This window comes from Oryctolagus cuniculus, chromosome 17, assembly GCF_964237555.1.
Source record: "Oryctolagus cuniculus chromosome 17, mOryCun1.1, whole genome shotgun sequence".
NCBI lineage: Eukaryota > Metazoa > Chordata > Mammalia > Lagomorpha > Leporidae > Oryctolagus > Oryctolagus cuniculus.
In genome coordinates, this window is record NC_091448.1 from 11,235,757 (window position 1) to 11,258,674 (window position 22,918).

At 52.0% G+C, this 22,918-nt stretch overlaps 2 protein-coding genes across 7 annotated transcripts in view; one reads left to right on the forward strand and one right to left on the reverse strand.

Annotated features, from left to right (window-relative positions):
* WIPI1 (WD repeat domain, phosphoinositide interacting 1) overlaps positions 1-5,932 on the forward strand; it is a 36,216-nt gene extending 30,284 nt beyond the window's left edge. For both annotated transcript variants that reach the window (XM_070060406.1, XM_008271748.3), the window contains exons 9-13: positions 506-670; positions 1,673-1,780; positions 2,414-2,529; positions 2,911-3,011; positions 5,421-5,932. In XM_070060406.1, the coding sequence (XP_069916507.1) occupies positions 506-670; positions 1,673-1,780; positions 2,414-2,529; positions 2,911-3,011; positions 5,421-5,468 (538 nt within the window). In that variant the 3' untranslated portion in view covers positions 5,469-5,932. The remainder of the gene's footprint in view (positions 1-505; positions 671-1,672; positions 1,781-2,413; positions 2,530-2,910; positions 3,012-5,420) is intronic.
* A 281-nt stretch (positions 5,933-6,213) lies between these two features.
* ARSG (arylsulfatase G) overlaps positions 6,214-22,918 on the reverse strand; it is a 132,127-nt gene continuing 115,422 nt past the window's right edge. For 3 of the 5 annotated variants that reach the window (XM_051825882.2, XM_051825880.2, XM_070060404.1), the window contains exons 10-12: positions 22,489-22,609; positions 17,772-17,862; positions 6,214-7,181 (exon numbers count right to left, since the gene is read on the reverse strand). In XM_051825882.2, the coding sequence (XP_051681842.2) occupies positions 6,871-7,181; positions 17,772-17,862; positions 22,489-22,609 (523 nt within the window). In that variant the 3' untranslated portion in view covers positions 6,214-6,870. Of the gene's footprint in view, positions 7,182-9,620; positions 9,824-9,881; positions 10,249-17,771; positions 17,863-22,488; positions 22,610-22,918 lie in introns of those variants that run through there. The other 2 variants (XR_007911558.2, XM_070060405.1) reach the window with 2 other exon arrangements.

Here is a 22,918-nt window from a genome sequence, read left to right on the forward strand (position 1 = left end):
TTGCTGGGAATGATCTGGGCCATTATGAGCTCTGGGTACCCGAGTGGCCCCAGGGCTGTCATCAGACACTGCCCCAGATATCTTGCCCGGGGGTTTTGCTTCCCACCCAGTCTGGCTCCAGGGGCCTTCACCCTGGGATCTGCCTGTTCTCCCAGGAGCCCAGGACAGGGTCCGGATATCGGCCCCATCTCATTCTCTACCCCAGTCCTCTCCTGGAAATCTAGAAATCAGACTAATCATCAGATAGAGGCTTCTTAATGGAAGGAAGCAGTAGCACTGGGAACCTTTTAATGGCTTTGCAATGACTCTTCTAAAGGACAAACAGGCCCATGGTGCTCTTTTGTTATTGCCAGAATAATCTGTCTTGTGGGCAGGACGTTACGTGAAGGCACAGTTTCTCCCTGCTGCAGTTAACACAGCTAATGAGGTCTGGACGTGCAGATCACTGGCTCGATGCCGGCGCCTGCAGCTCCATCCCATCGTCGCCTCTGCCTTTGCCCCCTAGCCGGCCAGAAGAGCCTTCCACCTGGAGCGGCTACATGGGGAAGATGTTCATGGCTGCCACCAACTACCTCCCCGCCCAGGTGTCGGACATGATGAACCAGGACAGGGCTTTTGCCACCGGACGCTTGAACTTCTCGGGGCAGAGGAACATCTGCACCCTCTCCACGTACGTATGGTGTCACCCACGCGACACAAGCGCATACTCTTGTAAATGCAATTTCCCAAAGCAAGAAGATGCTCTAAGAGGTGGGGAGAATCAACCCCTGCTATTTTCTTTTCTTTTTTAGGACTTATTTGTTTGAAAGGCAGAGTTATAGAGAGAGACAGAGATCTTCCATTCACTGGTTCACTCCCCAAATAGCTACAACAGCAGGGGCTGGGCAGGCAAAAGCCAAGAGCCAGGAGCTCCATTTGGGTCTCCCGCATGAGTGGCAGGGGCCCGAGCACTGGGCCATCTTCTGCTGCTTTTCCAGGCACATTCATTCGCAGGGAGCTGGATATGGCGCAGAGCAGCTGGGACTGGCACTCGAAAGGGATGCAGGGTCACAGGCAAGGTTTAACCTGCTATGCCACAACGCCATTCCCACCCCCTGCTTCTGTTGTTATTTTGTTTGCTTGTGTGATTTGAACATGGAGTCTTGCAGGGCAGCTGGGAGCAGGTGAGAGAATTTTCACCTTCTGGGTATAACAGTTCCTATTTTTATGTAAAAAAGATGTGCGTTCCACTGTCTAGGTTCAGACACCTGCGGTGCCAACAGATGTTTTATTAAAGAAGTTGAAGGTTTAAAAAAGGCCATACAACTCATGAGGCAAGGACAGTGAGCCAGTTGTACCCTTCTCCCCTGTCACTGTTAAGGCAGAGCCCCCGCCCCCCGCCAAGGGAGTGTGCGCGTAGCTCGGCTCCTGTGCTGGCGGCCAGTGGCTCTGCACACATGACGTTGTCTTGTCCACACAATCACTTTCAAAGACAACAAATGACCCTGAGGGTGGACCATGTGGTCAGCAGGCCAGGGAAGAGCCGGAAGCCCAGAGTCCGGCCTGGTGGCTAAGTCCCGTGGCGGCAGGAGCGGAGCTGGCGGCAGCCGGGGTGCGCGAGGCGGTGTGTGTTAGCCGCCTTCGCAGTAAGCCACCTTCGCAGTAAGCAGTTCCTGTTTGACGTGGCTCACAGGATCCAGAAACTGCCGAGGCTGCTAGTTGCATCATCCGATGGACACCTTTATATCTACAACCTGGACCCTCAGGATGGAGGAGAATGCGTCCTGATCAAGACCCACAGGTGAGGATCCCCGTGACCAGCCAGGATAGCAGCCCTGTCCCTGTGCCAAGGATGACGACAAGCTCCCGTGCCCTTGCGTCCGTTCCTGTGTCGCCGCGGTCTCCGTGGCACACCCCTGGCAGGCACCTGCTTTACAGGGGGCTCCACATCAGGGGTCCCCGCTTGCCGATGTCTCCTGGAAAAGTGACCAGGTGGGCAGTGCTAAAACAGGCGTCCCTCTCTTGGCCTGACCTCGCACAGCCCTGGGACACGAAGGGTGTCAGGAGCAGCCACGGAACTCAACTGCACAGTCCTCTTGCCCTGCTGTGGACAGGGCACCGAGAGGCTGCACCTGCCTCCTCGCCCAGGGCCACCCCTGGTTAGCGTGGCTTAGTGTCCCCGCCTGAGCGCACCAGGAGGCGCAGAGGCCGAACCCTTGCTGGTTAAATACGAGCACCAGGGGTCGTCGTCAAGTTGCCCAACTCCTGGTAGCGTAAGGCCGCTTCAGGTCACACCCAGCCGAGTGCAGGAGTGGACGTGAGTGTGTAATTGCAACCCAGACGGCCGAGCACCAGCCTCCTCCCACTTCCCTTCAGAAATGTTCCAGCCCAGCGCTGATTTCTTCTTTCCCCTCCTCTTCATCGCTGCATGCAGCCTGCTTGGCTCAGGAACAGAAGAGAATAAAGAAAATGACCTCAGGCCTTCCTTACCTCAGTCTTATGCAGCCACGGTAGCCAGACCAAGCTCCTCCGCAGCCTCCACGGTGCCCGGTGAGTGCCCGGCCCCTTCTCCCTCTGCTGTTACCTGGGGAGGAGCGCTCGCACCACGCCTGGGATCGCGTCTTCCCCCCCCCCCCGGTGTGGCCCTGGCAGTAGCCTACAGATGGGCCTGGCAGGTGCAGTGCAGGGTGGTCGAGTCAATTCTTTGCCTCCTGGAGAACTGCAGAGAGGTGGAGAGCTCCCGCACCCCCAGAGGGAAGGGGGTGAGGCCGGCCAGGGGTGGGGACTTCAGTCCCCATCAGCTCCCCACCTGTCCAGCTGGAAGCGTGGACCCCCTTTTGCCAAGATCCTGCCCCCGGGCCACGCGTCAGAACAGACCCTGTAGGCCAGCCCAACCCCTGCCCCTTGTCTCACTTCCCGCTCTCCTTCCAGGTTACTCGGAGGACGGCGGGGCGCTCCGAGGCGAGGTTATTCCGGAGCACGAGTTTGCCACGGGACCCGTGTGTCTGGAGGACGAGAATGAATTTCCCCCTGTGAGCATCAGGAGCCCCTAAGCGCAGCTCGGTCTGGGTGCTTCCAGGGGACTTGCCCGTGTTCAAGAGGCAAACCCACTTTCCCTGTTCCCAGGCCCTAACAACTAACCCTCCTCTCTGGTACGCACACAGCCACGGGACACCACCGTGCTGCAGGCTCAGGCCCCGCCCAGCAGCCTTTAGGGGTGGAGCTAAGCCCTGGCGGCAGAATAACCGAACACTAATCCAGGGTCGTGGTGGCCCGAGCCCCTGCTGAGGCCCGGGGTCTTCGCCTTCGCTTCTGCGGCTCTCTCTGCCTTTGCTCCTCACCTGGGGACGCACACCTGCCAGACTGAGTTTCCTGGGACCCCCGAGGCTGCTTGCGCAGAATGCTGCCTTTCTGTTGCTGGAGGGGACGATTCCACGGGCTGGACCGTGTGCCGAGGGCTCCGTGGGCCAGCTCCACCCGTGCCCCTTCCAGCTGCAGCAGGGCAGGGCCGAGTCTCCCTCGGCTGCAGATGCCCATTCAGAACCAGCCACAGGGAGGTGGGCGCCGAGGTCTCCCGGCGTCCTGCTCCAGCTGTCCTGGCCGCGAGAGCCCCAGGGCTGGCTGAGCGCTGGGCTTGGCTTCTCTGGCATCTGCTTTCTAGAGAGAAGATTCTCCCCCAGGAGGCTGCCAGGGTAGGGTTCTCGGAGCTTCCATGAAGCACCGCAGAGGCCTGCTGTGAGCCTGTTAGGAAACATCCCAGTCAAGCTGAAATCATTGTCTGTGTCACCTGAGATTCCACATGCGGAAGGCCAGAGTGTGAGCCTGACTTCCTCCCCACTCAGGTCATGGAGCCATCCACTAAGCACATGTGGCTAAACAATAAAGTTGTGTGGGGCCCCTCTGGGAGCTTGGGGTGGCTGTGATCTGACGACCACAGCCTTGTAGTTTTCATTTCTGGATTTTTTTCTAGGCAGGTTGCAATATACTGCCAACAAATGGAGTTTATATTTTAGTGGCGGAGAGCATTGGTTCTTAAAATTACTAATTATATATATAAAAAATATATATATATATCTGGGCTTGCTGCCGAACTATAAACCAGTTACTTTTGCCTTTGAGTTCTCAAGGTCCCAAGTAGCCATAAAGGGAGCTGTTGGATCTCCTGCAAAGCGGGAGACGGTTTACCCAAGGGTGTGTCTTCCAGGAACCAAAGTGACGTGGGCCAGACACGGGGCAGCTGTGTTTCTCCAGCCCCTACCAAGGTTCCCAGCACTCAGACGCTCAGCAGTGCCATCTCAGTGATGCTGGTATAAGAGATTAGTAGATTACTAATTAGCTAACGAAGGAATCAGAGTAGACCTTGCATGTATTTATAGAATGGGGGTAAATGTTGTATATTGCCAGGCAGTAGTCCCTTGCCAAAGCAAACCACTATAAAACAATAGGGCATCTGTGTAGGCCATTTGCTTGGAGTTACTTAAAAAAAAATCAAGAGGTGTTTAAGGACCGATACTCAAACTTATCACAAGGCCCTGCCACTGCCGGAAGCCAGGTATGAGCCAAATGAGGGAACCCCAGCTCAGCTCTGTTGGAAGTCTTTATATACAAGCAGTGCCTCCTGCTAGGTGAGAGGGTGGTTTGCTGAATACTCTGGCCAGCACTGGGCAAGCCCCAGGTAGGCTCAGTAGCCTGCAGCTCCTCCATCTCACCAGCCAAGGACCAGAGGCGTGAGATGCTCTGGGATGCTCTCTCAGCGTGGTCCATGCGAGGCGCGGCCACACGGGCAGAGATGTTCAACGGAGGTGCTAGAACACTCCCTTCCTTGCTTCTCTGGACTGTCGTGCCATCACAAATCTGCCAGGATGCGCATCTTTACTCACGTTCCTTCAAAACTGCCAGGATCTCAAAGGATCCTGGAGCCTTGGCTTGCTAAAATCGCTTCTCTTACAGACACGAACATGGGCCTCTGCCTTAAGAACATGGGTCGCTCAGTGGCCTCTCCAGCACGCCGCCACTTCCCTGCGCACCCTCCCTCTTCCTTCCTTGGGATTTTCTTTGGTCCCTGACAGAGAGGCTGCATTCACTCGGGAGGAGCAGCACCTTCTGTCTCCTAAGCAGCCCACCTGCACAGGTCTCAGGTCTGGACTCTCGGGAGCGAGGGTATAGCCTGCCTTGTGCACAGCGATTTAGCAGTCTGTGTTTACAAGTATGCTGAGCCTGTTAAAACCTACACACTTAGGTGTAGTACACACACCTTGTCTCCATGGTCAGTATTGTCTGCAGCTGTGCCACCCTCACAGCCGGGAGGAGCTGCCATGGCTGTGGCCGAGGGCCCCCTGTGGCAGACAGACATGCCCACAGTGCCCACCGGGCCAGCCCTGTTGTGGCACAGCTGGCCTCTTCCTGGGAAGAGTAAGGCCCTTCTGTTTTGGTTTTGGTAGATAATCTTGTGCCGTGGAAGTCAGAAGGGCAAATCGAAGCAGTCGTGAGGAGCGCCCGAGAAGGCAGGCCACCCCTAGCGGGTGGTTTTGGAGAAAACCAGGAAGGTGAAGAACGGAGTGCGATTGTGTGAGCAGAGGGGGGCAGGCCCAGGCGCTGTGGGCCACAGGACGTGGGGACTCCTCACCCAACTCCCGCCAGCCCTGGGCCACTGGGCGGGGAGACATCGGACACACACGATGCTATTTAAAAATCTGTTCAAACCACAGTGTAAATGCTAACTAACCATATTGGTATATAACCCGAATTTTATATTAAAAAGGGCATCCTTTTTAAATGTATGCTGTGTAAAAAATGTACTTATAGAAAAATCACTTTGAATAGTGTTTCTTGTATATTACATACATGCAGAAACTATTTTAGCCAGGCAAAAGTATTTTTGCAGTGATTGGGATAAATCATTATTACCGTGGAGTTCCACATAGGACACTAATAATAAAATCATGGCAATGCATTGCTGAGGCTTTTTGGTTTTGTTGTTTTGAGGTTTTAGGGGGAAAAGAACTCCTAAAGTCAATTACATGCAGTCAACGGCCCTGTACAAAGGGAAGTGGGGCCAGGGCCGTGGATCTCACTGTGGATGCCGCTGCTGTCAGACCTGCAAGCTGACCCATCCTGGTCTGGACCCACGCAAGGCAGCTCAAGGTGTCCCCAGGGAGCTTGCTAGACATGGGAGGCTCTCGGGCCTCACTCAGCACACCTGAGTCAGAACCCACATTGTCATAAGCGCCTAGGTATTTGTGTGCATATTTTATTTTACTATTTTTTAAAGATTTACTTATAGACTTGAAAGGCAGAGTTACAGCAAGAGAAGGAGAGACATGGAGAGAGGTCTTCCATCTGCTGGCTCACTCCTCAAATGGCCACTACCACCAGGGCAGGGCCAACCTGAAGCCAGGAGCCTGGAACTCCATCCGGGTCTCCCACAGGAGTGGCAGGGGCCTGGGAACTTGGGCCATCCTCCACTGCTTTCCCAGGTGCACTGGGAAGTGGAGCAGCTGGGACTCCTAGGTGTGCCAGCACCGCGGGGGGCAGCTTAACCCTCTGACCACAACCCTGGCCCTGTGTGCACATTTCAGATGAAGGTCTGCTCTAGCAAACCTGAGACTGAGACGTGCTGAGTGCTGGCCCTGTGCGAGGCATCCTCAGCTGCGGCCTTATTTGCCCTTCAACATCAACTTGCAGTTTGGGTTAAATCATTGCCCAAGTTCAAAACCCGAGGCTCGAACTCATGCCTGTGGCGTGCTTTCCACTGCCCTGTGCTGAGCTCAGCTCAGCTGCGCCCCCAGGCCGGTATGGGGAGGGACAGGGAGCAGAGGGGCTGCCTCAGAACAGATGCTGGCATTGTTTGTAAAGGGGGTAAAAGCGCAGTTTGAAAGTGAACTTGCCCGTCTAGTTTCTAGAGACTCCTCCGGGCGGAAGGGTCGGTTCCTCGGCGCGGCAGCGGCAGGCGGCTTGGGCGGGGTCGCAGCAGGGGATCACTGACGGATCCTGAGTGTAGTCCGCTCTGGAGACGTTGTCACCAGCAACGTCATGAAGGATGTCGGCAAGGGCCTGTCTGACCTCGGGCAGCACAGCCTGGTACTGGGCACCACCTCTCGGCAGAGGCGCACCCTCCCCGGCGTCATCTTCCAGGTTGAAAATGAGGGGAGGCTCATGGCGCTGCTCAGGCCCGACACGTCCGTCGCAGGCTCTGGCTCCACCTGGAGAGACAAGGACCATCAGGCCCGGCTCTGCCTGGGCTGTGACCAGATGTGCTCATTCTCACACTGCAACTCCAGCGGCCAAGTGACTGCTCCCCCTGGCCAAGGCGCTGCCTGGACATGTGTTTCTCCGTCCAGTGGTGACCCTGCTGTCCAAGATGGTCTGCAGCGTCTCCTTGGGCTGGTCTTCAGGACCAGCACAACCTTCATCCAAATTTACTGCCCTTGGGGAGTAAACCTGAATTTTTTCAAAAACTGATTTCTCACATACCAACTGGTGAACAAGGCAGGAAGGCAGGTGAGCGCTTTCACTTGGGTTGAAGACGCGATGCTTTATGGAGACTGAATCTGGCTCCTAAGGCCATCCCAAGAGGGGAGGGACCAAGATATGTTTGCCTTTTCTATATAAAAGGTAGTTAAGATATCTGACAGAAATAAATAGAATTGAATAAACAAAGGGATTTTAAGACAAAGGATAATCCTTAGAAATATAGGAGTTCCTGGGCTGGCACTGTGGCTCACTTGGTTAATCCTTCGCCTGCAGCGCCAGCATCCCGGTCGGGGCACCGGATTCTGTCCCGGTTGCTCCTCTTCCAGGCCAGCTCTCTGCTGTGGCCCGGGAAGGCAGTGGAGGATGGCCCAAGTGCTTGCGCCCTGCACCTGCGTGGGAGACCAGGAGGAAGCACCTGGCTCCTGGCTTCGGATCAGTGTAGCGCCAGTCGTAGTGGCCATTTGGGGAGTGAACCAATGGAAGGAAGACCTTTCTCACCATCTCTCTCTCTCACTGTCTATAACTCTACCTGTCCAATTAAAAAAAATTAAAAAAAAAAAGAAATATAGGAGTTCCTGAACACCTGCTTTGCTACTGAGCTTATGAGTGGCCAAACATCAACAGGACAGAAGCTTATCAGCCGCTCAAGACATGGAGCTTTTTCCAGTGCTGAGATCAAGAGGAATTACCAGCCAGCGCCGTGGCTCAGTAGGCTAATCCTCCGCCTTGCAGCGCCGGCACCCCGGGTTCTAGTCCTGGTCGGGGCACTGGATTCTGTCCCGGTTGCCCCCTTCCAGGCCAGCTCTCTGCTGTGGCCAGGGAGTGCAGTGGAGGATGGCCCAAGTGCTTGGGCCCTGCACCCCATGGGAGACCAGGAGAAGCACCTGGCTCCTGCCTTCGGATCAGTGCGGTGCGCAGGCCGCAGCACGCCAGCCGCGGTGGCCATTGGAGGGTGAACCAATGGCAAAGGAAGACCTTTCTCTCTGTTTCTCTCTCTGTGTCCACTCTGCCTGTCAAAAAAAAAAAAAAAAAAAAAAAAAAAAAAAAAAAAAAAGGAGGAATTACCCCTGTGCCTTCTCCTATAAGATAGCCTGGTTGATGGAATGCACAATGGCAATCATGTGAAAAATACAACGGTGTGGTTAGGATGGTCTAGCTGGTGACGTCACATCACACCCTTCACTGCAAGATGAGAACACAGCCAGGGTGCAACTCAGAGGCCGGGGCATGCCACCTGAGGATGCAGCTCTTTGCTCCAACCTGCTGGCACCAGAACTGGAGACACTGGCAAGAGTGAGTGGATCCTGAGGCCTGTAGGCAGTCCTCTTACCAACGGTTTTCCTCCCGTGTCAGATTCAGGTGACTCAGCACAGATCAAGAGTTACTCCCTGGCCAGCACCGCAGCTCACTAGGCTAATCCTCTGCCTGCGGCGCCAGCACACTGGGTTCTAGTCCCGGTTGGGGGGGTGCCAGTTCTGTCCTGGTTGCTCCACTTCCAGTCCAGCTCTCTGCTGTGGCCCGGGAAGGCAGTGGAGGATGACCCAAGTGTTTGGGTCCTGCACCCGCATGGGAGACCAGGAGGAAGCACCTGGCTCCTGGCTTCAGATCAGCGCAGTGCGCTGGCCGCAACGTGCTGGCCGTAGCAGCCATTTGGGGGGTGAACCAACGGAAAAGGTAGACCTTTCTCTTTGTCTCTCTATCTAAATCTGCCTGTCAAAAAAAAAAAAAAAAAAAAAAAGCGCTACTCCTTTTGCCTAGAGCTGGAGTAGGGTTTACCTGTGCCTCACTGCCGGTAAGGGGCAGGGACATGGGGCTTGGACAGTCGGTCAAGCAAAAGTTGAGATTGACCTCAGTTATAAAAATTAAATTCCACCGAAGGAAGTAGTGGAGTGGTTTATATAAACTACTATCCTGTAATCATAAATTCTAGGCAACATTAAAGAAAAAACTGAAGGTGCCAGGAAATAACCCAGACAGGTAGGAACTGTCACACTAGGTTGAGTCTGAGTTGAATTTCTCCCCAGGAGACACTCCGCAGTCTGCTGCACGAACAGCAGAAGTAGGGAAGAAAGCTGCAGTCTCTGGCTTGCAGCGTCACAGGGCTCCCACAAAGGAGGGGAGCTCATGGGGCAGATCTTGATCCAGAGGTACACAGGGAGTCTACCTACCCGCTCTCTTCAAGTCCTTGGCTGACCCCTGAACTCCGCATGCCCGGCGGAGAGGTTCTAGAACGGCTAGAGGGCTCTGGCACTTCTGCTCCAGAGTGTGCATCCCATCAAATCAGACTTGTTAAGAACTGTAGATTCCCCACTGAAGTCCCACAGGCTTCATGCCACAAGTAAAGACCAGGTTCCAGAGTTAGGGGCCTTACCTAAGAGAAAAGGCACAACCTGAAAGACCAGTCCCAACAAAGTATAAAGCCTCGAAAAGTTCAAGGGAGCCAACCACCAATTAACTGCCCGGGAGAACAAAACTCCACACTCAGATAACACGAGCCAGAATTTCTACAAGGTACCATCGACCACGTCCAGTTCACAATTTTAAAAAACTATTCAATAAGAAGCTGACAGTTTCCAGTTTGGCATGTCAGCAGCTGGGAAGTCACCTCTCCATCCCTACAGGGAGTGGAAAGCAGAACAAACTCACAGAGGTCAGAGGGCAAACCCTCGCCCTCTGACAACAGACAGGCAGTGCAGTCACAGCTGCGGGAGCTGAAACCTCCGCGGGAACCAGAAGGGCGAGCGGAAAACCCGAACCATAGTTGGCAAATTCCTGGGGTCCCAGTGCAGACAAGTCCTAGAGAGAAAAACCACAGGGGACCCAGGCACTGAGAGTCCCCTCGCCACCACCACTCCAGCGAGTGTCGCCCCCAAGGCCTCAGCCAGGTTCTCACAGTAAGTGCTGGAAACCCCCCCACCCCCCCACCCCCGCCTGCTTCCCAGGAGGCAGAGGAGAAGGTAACAGTTTTTGAACACGTCAGAGCATTCTACATTTTTTTAAAGATTTACTTATTTATTTGAAAGGCAGAACTACAGAGAGGCAGAGGGGGAAAGAGAGACAGAGGTCTTCCATCTGCTAGATCGCTCCCCAAATGGCCACAATGGCCAGAGCTGAGCCAATCTGGAGCCAGGAGCGTCTTCCGGGTCTCCCACATTGATGCAGGGACTCAGTCACTTGGGCCATCTTCCACTGCTTTCCCAGGCCACAACAGAGAGCTGGATCGGAAGAAGAGCAGCTGGGACTCGAACTGTTGCCCATATGAGATGCTGGCAGATGGTAGATTTACCCGCTATGCCATAGCACCGTCCCCAGAGGATCCTATTCTTAATAAGCCCTGCCATCAGGAGACATTGTCATACAAGAGCCTAAATTACTGGGCTTTTTTTTTTTTTTTTTTTCCAAAGCCCAACCAACATAGGAGAAAGAAAATAACCAACTTCAGCCTGCCTATCTTGTCCCACCTAAGGTGGAGGCAGGGAGACCAAGAAGCACTTAGGAGGTTCACAGTCCCTGGTCACAGGCTCAACAAAAGACCGAGACCTCCTGGTGGGATTGCAGTTCACCTGCCCACCCCACACCTCGCCACAAAGGCCTGTTTATCACAGTTCCTTTTACTCAGGACATCATGTCCAGCTAGCAAGGGAAAAATTACAAGACATACTAAAAGGCAAAAACTAGTGTGAAGAGACAGAGCAAGCATCAAAACCAGGCTCAGGGATGGTAGAGAGGAGGAAGTGGCAAACCCCGAAGACTAGGATCCAAAGGGCTCTCAAATGGGAAAGCAGACAATAGGCAGGGACAGCCAGGCCCTGTAGCAGGGGGATGGACACTCCCAGAATCCAAAGAGAAGCACCAGTGCTGACAGCCCTGCGACAGAAGTGGAGAGAGCCTTTCATGGGCTCAGGATTAGACTGGTCATGGCTGAGCTCGAGGGTATCTCGGAAGGAACCAGAGAGCACACAGAACAAAGAATGAAAGCAGGACGGGATATCCAAGCCTGGGGGCACCTGCACAATGTAACTACACACAATAGGGGATACCAGAAGGAGGAGGAGGAGGAACAGGAAGAAAGGAACTATTTGAAGCAGTATGGACTGGGGGAAGGGGTGTCAGGCACAGTGGTGAAGGTGCCAGTTAAGACACCCTCATCCCGTATCAGAGTGCTGGCTCCAGCTTCCTGCTAATTCAGGCCGTGGAGGCAGCCGTGAGGGCTCAAACCACTGGTTTCCTGACGCCCGTGCGGGAGACCTGAGCTGAGTCCCCAGCTCCTAGCTTCAGCCCGGCCCAGCCCTGGCCATGGTGGGTATCTGGGGAGTTGGTCAGCAGACAGGAGCCCACTGGTTTTCTCTTTGTGTCTCTCCCTCTCTCTGCCTATCAAATAAACAAAAGCAAAATATAGAGAGCTGAGGATTCCCCAAACTAATGTCGGACACCAACCCCAGATTCAGGAAGGTTAGGGAACATGAAGCAGGATAAATAACAAAAACAAAAACCCCATAGCTGAATATGCCATTTTTAAACTTAGAAAATCAATTGAAGAAAAAACACCTTTAAAGAAGCCAGAGGAAAATTAAAAAAAACTTAACTATACATCAAAGATATAAATTGCTTTCTAGTTCTGAGAAATCATCCAATCAAGAAGAAAGCAGAGTAAAATAAAGTGTGGACGGAACTGAATTGAGTTCCAGCCTCTTGGCTTTTGCTTGGCCCAGACCCAGCTGTAACATGCATTTGGAGAGTGAACCAGCTGATAGAAGATCTCTCTGTGTCACTGTCTCTCTACCTTTCAAGTGAAAAATAAATAACTTTGGGGGCTGGTGTTGTAGCATAATGGGTAAAGCTGCCACTTGCAACACCAGCATTCCAAATGGGCGCTGGTTTGTATCCCAACTGATCGACTTTCCATCCAGCTCACTGCTAATGGATGGGAAAAGCAGAAGATGGCTCAAGTCCTTGGGCCCCTGCCACCCACATGGGAGACCTGGAAGAAGCCAGGCCCAGCCCTGGCCATTGCAGCCATCTGGGGAGTGAACCAGTGGATGGAAAATCTGTGTGTGTGTCTCCCTCTCTCTGTCTCTAGCTCTAACTCTCAAATAAATAAATCTTAAAAAAAAAAAAAAAAAGAAAAGAAAAGAAACGAAAGAGGGGATATCACTACAGAGTCCACGGGTACTGGAAGAACAATAAGGAAATGTTGTGAACAATCTGTGCCCATAAATATGATAACCTTGATGAAATGGGCCATCTCCTTGAAAAATACAATCTGCCAAAACTCACACAAAAAGAAACAAACAATCTGAAAAGGCGCCTACCTATGAAAGAAATTGAAGTAATAATTAAAAACCTTCTAAAACAGGAAGCACCAGGACCAGATGGTTCGCTGATGACTTCTCCCAAACAGTTAAGGAAGGAATTATTCCAATTCTCTTCCATTTGTTCCTGAAGATGGAAGCCGAGGGAATACTTCCCATCCCAGTCTGCAAGATCAGCATTACCCTAATACTGAAACACACAGATATTGTAAGAAAAGAAAACTGTAGGCCAATGTCTCTCTTGAACACAGATGAAAAAACTTCAACAAAATATTAAGAAATTAAACCAAAAATGGATTTTTAAAAAACTATATATTACAAACAAGTGAGATTTATTCCAGGTAATTAATGCAAGGCTCACTCAACATCTGAAAATCAATTAAGGTAATCCATCACATCAAAAAACTAAAGAAGAAAAATCATATGAGCTATCAATAGATGCAGGCATCTATTTGTTCTAGAAGTGCCAGTCAAAACAAATAGGCAAGAAAAAGAAATAAAAGGCACCCAAATCAGAAATGGAGAAGTAAAATTACCTCTTTTGCAGATACTTTTATAAGTAGAGAATCCTAAAGATTACACTCACACACACAGAATAAATGAATTCAACAAAATAACAGTATATTAAGTTGGAACCTAAAAATAAGCTTCATTTCTAAATACTAACAATGAACAATTTAAAAAAGAAATTAGGGAAACAAGTCCATTTACAATAATATCAAAAAGAACAAAATACTTAGGAATTGACAACAACAAAAAAAGTAAAAGATGTGTACAATAAAAACTATAAAACATTGTTGAGGCTGGTGCTGTGGTGTAATGGGTAAAGCCACCGCCCGCAGTGCTGGCATCCCATATAGGTGCCAGTTCGAGTCCCAGCTGCTCCACTTCCAATCCAGCTCTCTGCTATGGCCTAGAAAAGCAGTGGAAGATGACCCAAGTCCTTGGGACCCTGCACCCACATGGGAGACCAGAAGAAGCTCCTGGGTCCTGGCTTCGGATTGGCTCAACTCTGGCTATTGCGGCCAATTGGGGAATGAACCAGCAGATGGAAGACTTCTCTCTCACTCTCTCTGCCTCTCCTTGTCTGTGTAACTCTGATGTTCAAATAAATAAATAAATCTTTTAGAAAAAACATTGTTGAAAAAATTAAAGAAGATATAAATAAATAGAGACATATCCCATGTTTATGGATTGGAAATAAGGCTTAATATTAAAAAGTCCATAGTACTCAAAGTGATCTACAAACTCAATGGAAATCCTTACAAAAACCCTGACATTTTTTAAAAACTTATCCTAAAATTCACATGAAATCTTAAGGATCCCAGACTAACCCAACCAAACAATCTCATATAAACTAACGGCATGGATTAGAAAGCCAGGGAATAGTCCCTCACATATTTGATCGAATGAGTTTTAATAGGGAAAGGACAGTCTTTTAAACAAATGGTGCTGGGGAAACTGGATCTCAACATATGAAGAATGAAGTTGGAGCCTTCCCTAATAAATATAAACAATGAACTAAAAGTAGATCACAGACCTACATGTAAGACCTTAAACAATAAAACTCTTGGGTCTGGCGCTGTGGCATAGCAGGTTAATCCTCTGCCTGCAGCGCTGGCATCTCATATGGGTGCCAGTTCAAGTGCTGACTCTCCAGCTCTCTGCTGTGACCTGGGAAAGCAGTGGAAGATGGCCCAAGTTCTTGGGCCCCTGCATCCACATGGGAGACACAGAGGAAGCTCCTGACTCCTGGCTTCAGATCGGCACAGCTCCGGCTGTTACAAGCCAACTGGGGAGTGAACCAATGAATGGAAGACACCTCTCTCTCTCTCTCTCTGCCTCTCCTTCTCTGTGTTAACTCTTGACTTTCAAATAAATATTCTTAAAAAAAATTTACTTAAAAAAACAATGAAACTCTTAGAAGAAAAACATGGGGCAAAAGTTTCACAAAGCTGAATCAGGCAAACAGTTTCATGGATGAACACAATCAGACATGAAAGTAGTAACAGAATCTTACACAAACCGTTTCAGAAAATGAGATCCAAGAAACCCTGACACAGACATGACAAAAAAGGAAAACTGAAGACAAAATCGTGACGAATCAAATGCAGCAAGAGTTAAAAAGAACAATTCCATGTCATGATGCATGGTTTATCCAGGAATGTAATGTCAGTGTAACATTTAAAAACCTATCAAGAGAATCCACAACAAAAGGATGGGACATATACGCAGGTGTACACATTTCTGAAAACCCACTAAATGGTGCACTTTAGATCCAGGCCTTTCAGTGTGTGTGAAGTTTGCCTTAATTACTGAAAACAAAAACCAGAAACCTAAACATAGTAAGGTGCCTTAATTGACACCACACGTCAAGACACACTAGTTGTCCTTTTTTTTTTTTTTTTAAGATTTTATTTATTTATTTGAGAGGTAAAGCTACAAACAGTGAGAGGGAGAGACAGAAAGGTCTTCCTTCCATTGGTTCACTCCCCAAATGGCCACAAAGGCTGGAGCTGCGCTGATCTGAAGCCAGGAGTCAGGAGCTTCTTCCTGATCTCCCATGCAGGTGCAAGGGCCCAAGGACTTGAGCCATCTTCTACTGCTTTCCCAGGCCATACCAGAGAGCTGGATTGGAAGAGGAGCAACCGGGACTCGAACCGGCGCCCCTATGGGATGCCGGTGCTGCAGGCAGAGGATTAACCTACTGTGCCATGGCGCTGGCCCCAGTTGTCTTTTAAGAGCTGCTCCTGCTTCATGACCACAACACCATAAGCTCAGCACTGAAGGGCACATCACTGACAAACTGAATGCAACAGATTCTTCCAGCTCCCCCCAAAGCAGATGTAGGAAAACAGGATGCGAATTTTAAGGGGCAGGGTGGTGGGGAGGAGACCAGCAATAAGGAACTGGAGCACACCAGTGTTCCATCCTGGTCACAGCGCTTTCAGAGCCCCCGCTCTCCTCCGCCCTGCCCCTCCACTCTCCTGGAAGCCCGGTGACTCCCCAGAACAGGCCTCCCCGGGGATTAGAATTCCTGTCTCGCTGTGATCATTTTAAGCATCCCAATTACTTCATAGCAACATTTATGATTCCAACATCACGGTGCCAAGCACTCTGGCAGGGCTATCACTTCTGAAATTGGCTCACCCTGGAGGTCCCATGCCTTGCAGATAATGTAATGTACGGACTCTAATCTCGAAACTTTTCATCTGAAACCATGACAAACATCCGACTGCTTTGTGTTTTAGATTCTGGAGAATCAAAGCTTCCTAACAGCCCTCAAGTTACGAACTCCAAGAACTTGTTTTGTTTCTATGCCACGTTTTCTTCAGGATCACTTATGTACACTCAGAGAAGAACCATCTTTGGTTTTTATTATATTATTCTTTGAAAAGCTCCAGCATTAAATAATCAAATTGGAATCTGCATTAGATCCCAGATTTTTGCTTTTTTGTCTTTTGCTTTCCATTCATTTAAAAAAAAAGTTAGGGTTCATACTAAGTGTAAGATACTGCACTAAGAACTTCATAATGATAAAGAATAAAGAGCTTAAAGAGGGGACTGCGCTGTGGTACAGTGGGTTAAGCTGCCATCTGTGGGGCGGGCATCCCATACGGGAGCTGGTTCGAGTTCTGACTGTTTCACTTTCAATGCAGCTCCCTGCTAATGCAGCTGGGAAAGCCCAAGTGCTTGGGCTTCCCCAGCGTGGGCAATCCAGAGGAGCTCCTGGCTCCCGGCACTGGCCTGGCCCCACCCTGACCATTGTGGCCATTTGGAGGGTGACCCAGCAGATGGAAGATTCTCTCTCTTTCCCTTTCTCTTTGTAATTCTGACTTACAAAAATAAATCTTTATTAAAAACACAGATAGAGGCCAGCGTTGTGACGTAGTGGGTAAAGCCACCACCTGCAGTGCCGGCATCGTATATGGGCACCAGTTCGAGTCCCGGCTACTCCACTTCCGATCCAGCTCTCTGCTATGGCCTGGGAAAGCAGTAGAAGATGGCCCAAGTGCTTGGGCCCCTGTACCTGTGTGGGAGACCTGGAAGAGGCTCCTGGCTCCTGGCTTCAGATTGGCCCAGCTCTGGCCATTGCAACCATTTAGGGAGTGAACAAGTGGATGGAAGACCTCTCTCTCTTTCTCTCTCTCTCTCTCTCTCTCTCTGAATCTCTATAACCCTGCCTTTCACATAAATAAATAAATCCTTAAAAATAAATAAATAAAGAGCTTAAAGAGTTCTGAGTTTTGAGAGGTTAAAAGTGGTAGAGGAAACAGCACAGGTGCATCAGCGACTGGTTTCTATGGCGCGATGAGGTGGACACCAGAGCTCTCCCAGTTTGCCCAGCAAGGACAACACGAGGCAGCTTTCTGATCAGTGTGGTATCTGGTCTGGGGCCATAAAAGCTCACAGGGATTTTAACATGGATATCAAGGGAGAGGGGCCTAGCTCTCGGAGAAATGAGATCAGAAGGGGAAAGGACCCAGGAGTCCAAGTCTGAATTCAGCCAGCTGCAAGAAGACTCAGAAAACCATGCTGACCCAGGATGACATTTCGAAAACACACAGCGAAGACCGCCGGAGAGAACCAAGACGCAGGGAGGCTTCTCCGGCAGTTTGCTAACTAGACCTCTACAGTCTATTTTCGGCAACAGTCCACCGTCAAGTAAATTACACTTTAAAATATCTCCAGGCTTCCATTTCACGTTCAGCCACACTGGTATTTAAAGCGTAAAATGGAACAGAGCGTGCTCCACATGCAAAGGGGCTGCAGAAACGTGCCTGATGAGCTCGAGCGTGCTGGACACTTGGGCAGCCAGCAGAAAAGCCTCATTTGGGTCCACAGGGCCTGCCGTGAGCCCTTCTGCCAGGCCAGGGTTTGGTGGGTGGCACCGCCAGAGATGCTGAGAGGTCCCCAAAGAGCCACAGCTCAGAGCCCCAAGCGGGAGTCTGAGGGTCCCCATGCAGGCACGCATGCAGGAGGCAGACCTGGGCAGCACCCACTCACCGGTGACGTAGAAGGCCTTGTACTGCCGCAGGCGGACAGTCTGCAGAGCTCCATACTGTCCAGCTGCCCCACTGTTGGGGTGGAACAGCACCTGTGAAAGGCAGCAGGACTGATTAGTGAGACCCCGGGTCCACCCTCCCCAGCAGCCCTGTCCCCACCCCCACACACACACTGGACACAGCCCACCAGCCCACATCGGCCAACTTCCAGAGGTGCCAGCGAACAGTTACTTTGCTGGTTAATTTATCAGCGTGGGTTACAGCTCTGCCCCAGTGGGCAGAAGGTCAGAGTCCTAGGCCAGTACCCACTCTGTAATTTCCAGGGCCCCGTGCAAACTGAGATTCGGGGGTACGTGGCTCACAAATGTGAAATACCAGGATAGACGAGCAGACACTGAAACCCAGCACAGGGCCCTTCAAAATGCAAGCTGGGGTGGGAAGGGTGGGCAGGTGGGTGCTGTGGCTGCACAGGTCCCGTGGCCTGAGACTGGCCCTGCCCGAGCCCCATCCCTCCATGTGAGGATGGGGCCCGGGGACTTGCGTGTTTCACAAGGGTCCCCGGGAGCCCAATGCAAGTGACGCTCAGTTCTCCTGGAACCACAGCTTCCTCGGCACCCAGGCCTGTTCCAGCCCTCCCCTGAGCGACGACGGTGTAACGGGGCATCTGTGACTTCTCCAACAACGGGCACAGCCCAGCCTCTGAGCGCAGACGCCCACACCTATGACTCAGTCCTACTGTACTTGGGCCGAGGAAACCTTTCCTCATCGGGTCACAGATGAAAGAATTACCCCCCCCCCCCCAAAGAATGGAAACACCTAATTCAGGGCTCCCAAGGGAAGAGGTTGGTAGAAAATAAAAGGGCAGTGTCCTTGGTAGGTTGGTGGGTTTGAGCTGGATGCTTGAGACTGCCCTGGTATGAATCATGACCATATATATTGCTGGAAAGGCGCTTACGTGATTCAAAGTTTCCATGGGGCTTAAAAAAAATGAGAAAAAAAAATGAGAAACATCTGTTGGAGGAGCAGTAAACAGCTGTCTCCCCCACCCCCATTTCACAGCCCTGGGAGGATGCCAGCCCGGGGGGGGGGGGGGCTCGCCCCACACCTGCTGCTTCCGTGTTCTCGTGACAATCCCTGCACACGCCCCGCGCGCTCCTGATGACAGCAGGCTCCTTCCAAACAGGAAAAGAAGTTGTAACTGAAAACCTCACTTCTTCCATCCGCGCAGAAAGCCAAGCTCCCACCGCAGGAGACTGTTTTGTTTCCTTCTTGAGATGGCAGGAAGTGGGAGACTTGGAAAACTATTGTCAACGGATCTCTGATGCACTCAGACATCCAGGAGGCGGCGGCCGTCGGTCTGCTGCTCCAGGTCTCCGGCATCATTTGAGTCTGGGGAACAGAAATCCCATCAAGGGTAGGGGGCTGCTGCGGTTGGAATGCTAACGCAGCATCACCAGAGGCGACTTCCAAAACCCAAGAGGAAGCAAAACTGTGGGATGCCTCATTCTCAGAAATGCGTGGCTGGATCCTGAAGAACTCATCCATGCACTTTTTTTTTTTCCTTTGACCAGACTGATTACAGCTTTCTTTGTTTATATCAACATAGGAAGGAGGCTGGCAAATTTACACAAGAATTGCAGCTGAAGATATTCGCTCCACAGATGCCTGGTCTGAATTTCAAACATGATTTTGTCTTCCGTAAACTTGTGTCTCCTTCCTCGCCTTTCTTAGCCGAGCGCGTGTCTGCTTTATTTTGTTTTCTAAGCATGCCAGAGGTCCCTTACGAGGCCAACACTTGCACAGCATCCCCAGAAGGTGGGCTCCTTCCCCCGGGGCCGCCGTCAGGTGGGGGTGCACCGCTCACTGTCCCCACAAGGGGTGGCTGGCACAGTCAGTCCTTTGCCAACCACTCCGATGAGGTCTTTCACCACTAGGGGCCTCCCTAAGAGAAGTGATGGGTGTTCTGGAGCCCAACACCTGGCTCTGTTTCCTCAATGCATAGCTTCTTCCAGCTGAGAGCCAGCAGAGAAACCCGTCCCTGGTCGGCAGTGTTTGGACCTGGTGATGACAGGGATGACTTGACCAGTGGAGACATCAGCACCTGTAGCCTCCATCTGGGAGGCAGGACAGCACAGAGCTGGACTGAGCCTGTGTGCCCCTCCCCCTCCCAGCCTAGATGCGGGTCTAGGAGCAGGGGCAAGAATGTGCAGGATGGGGCCGGCTGCGGTATTTGAACACCATAGATGTGACGTCCCAAGAGGTGGATGAAGAGGGTCACAGAGGCCTATGCAGCGTGAAACCCAGTAGCACACCGTTTGTCCTGAACCTGTCAGTATAACCTGGAGGGGCAGCCACAGGGCCTGTGGCTTGGGGCTGCTTCTCTTCAACTCTCAGTCTCTTGATTTGCAAAACAGGAAAACAGGCAAGGAGGCCAGCACTGTGTCGGCAGGGCAGTGCCGGCATCCCATATGGGCGCCAGTTCTAGTCGAAGCTGCTCCACTTCCGATCCAGCTCTCTGCTATGGCCTGGGGAAGCAGTAGAACATGGCCCAAGTGCTTGGGTCCCTGCACCTGGGTGGGAGACCCAGAAGAAGCTCTTGGCTCCTGGCTTCAGATCAGCCCAGCTCTGGCCATTGTGGCCATTTGGGGAGTGAACCAGCAGATGGAAGACCTCTCTCTCTGTCTCTCCCTCTCACTGTTTGTAACTCTACTTCTCAACTAAAATCGTAGAAAAAAAAAAAAAAACAGGCAAGAACCCAACTCCTGAGCAACACCCTGCACTGGGGACCCTCGAAAGCCCAGGGCACATATGAAGGTGAACAGCTTGTGTTTATTTAAAATAACCTAAGTTGGGGCTGGTGCTATAGCATGGTGGGTTAAGCCTCCTCCTGCAGTGTTGGCATCCGATAAGGGTGCAAGTTCAAGTCTTGGTTTCCCCACTTCCAATCCAGTTCCCTGCTAATATGCCTGGGAAAGCAGTGGAAGATGGCCCCTGCACCCACGTGGGGGACATGGATGAATCTCCTGGCTCCTGGCTTCGGCCTGGCCCAGCTGTGGCCGTTGTGACCATTTAGGGAGTGAGCCAGAGGATGGAAGATGTCTCTCTCTCTCTCTGCCTCTACCTCTCTATAACTCTGCCTTTAAAATAAATAGGTCTTTAAAAAATAAACTAAGTATACATGTATATATGCATGCATCTTTAGACATCTGTATATTTATCTGTACAAATATAAAATCACTCGCTGACTTCCCCACAGCTGTTGCAATGCAAGACAACTTATTCTCTTTAATCCTATTATTCGGCTATATTAGAGACAGGTGACCAGAGACGACCACAGCCAAACTCAGGGCCAGCAGCTACCCCCTGTTGTCCTGAGTCTTGCCTCAGCCTCTTGGCTCACACCTACAGGGACCTGCTGGGGCCCACAGGTGCCAACCTCTGCGTGCTTCTAACCTTGCTGAAACCCTCCGCAGCTTCCCGCCATTTCACTGTGGTTAGAAGAGCAAGTCAGCCCCCACTCCCACAGGGGCATCCCCACCAGGAGCTTGCGCCTGGCATCCGCAGCCGAGGTTGTCTGAGAACGGAAGCTCCCCCGTGCAGGAGCTGGCGTCCCCAGGCAGGGCCGCCCACGTCAAGGAGCCGCTTCCTGGTGACCCCAAGGATTCTATTCGGAGCCGCGGTAGTAAACACGCAGGAGCGCCTCTCCTGACGTGGCAGATAAGCCTCAGGGTCATGGCCGCTCACTTCCAGCCCCGGCGGAAGCCACCCTGGGGAGCAGGGCGAGGCGCAGCTCTCCAGGGCCAGCACTCCCGGGAGAGGCGCAATCTCCCAGGGGACCTCTGGCCCAGCGGCTGCGTTAAAGGGCACCAAACCGCGGCGGGCCCTGCGGTTGGCCGGGGGAGGGTGAGTGGGAAGGGCAGCTCCAGTGACCACAGCCACCGTGCGTTTGAGCACATCTGAGTCACTTCCAGGTGACCCTCAGAAGAGACATAAATAGACTCTTTGAAGTGCCGGTCCCTGACAAAGCAGCGTGTGCGCTCTTCCGCCTCCGTCCCTCCTCCCACGCCCTCTTCCTTTCGGTGAAAGGAAAACACATGGAAATGACAGGGAAGGGCCACCAGGCCGAAGTTCTGTGTGCTTGACCGTGCACTGAGGAGGGCACTGAGGCCCAAGGTCCCTGCCAAGGCCGCAGAGGGATGTATGTGTCCAGTGCCCGGGCGCAGGGATACAAGACGCTGCCGACCCTGCCATTCCAGACATCTTTGGCTCGTTCGTTCGTTCATCCACTGCGCATGGACAGAATGCGGGCTGCGGGCAGGTGCCGTGAGGTCCACTGAAAACTCAATGGTGAGCTGACAGCTGGGATCCCTGCCTTCAGGAAACTTCTATTCTACTTGGGGAGACCCACCAGGAACAAGTCACAGACACCAGTCAGCCATCTCATGCAACTCACAGAAAATTAAATACATGCGAGGGAGACCATCATCATAGGGGTAAGCACCCACATAGGCCCACCCGTGACGCACAGTTAAACGTGAATCTGGACTGATGAGCTGGCTGGGTGACGGGCACGGAGTGCAAAGCAGGGATCATCTCCCAGGATCCACCCCTCAGGGCTCCTTGCAGGGGCTGACCTTCTGAGGGTAGTTCTGTTTGCACAAAGGCAACAAAGGCCTGGATGAAGAGCCCAGGTGTGGGCCCACGCCTCCGCCACTTACCCTGTGTCCAGTCTGGGACCGGCCCAAGAGCACCTCGGAGACATCCAGACCGTCAAAGTGCCGGCCTTGGGGCAGGCTGGCCCCAGCCAGGGCTACCACAGTGGGGAAAATGTCCAGCACGCTGCAGAGAAGGAGAACCACATTAGCCCAGCTCTCTGACTCCTCCCTGGCCCTGCCACAGTTGAAACCCACCGGACCCAGCCCAGACAGGCACTGACAGCCTCCCACATGGCCGCTCTCCACGCCTGTGTTTCCTCCAGGTTCTGCTCCTCCGAGGGGCAGAATGTGCAGTGGTTCAGCAGCCAAGCTCTGCGGCCTGAGTTCAAATCCCAGCTGTATCAGCTCAATGCCTCAGTTTTCTAGTCTCGAAAATGGGCGTGATACTAAATGTGCTTGTCTCACAGGGTGGCCATGTGGATGAAAAGGGAAG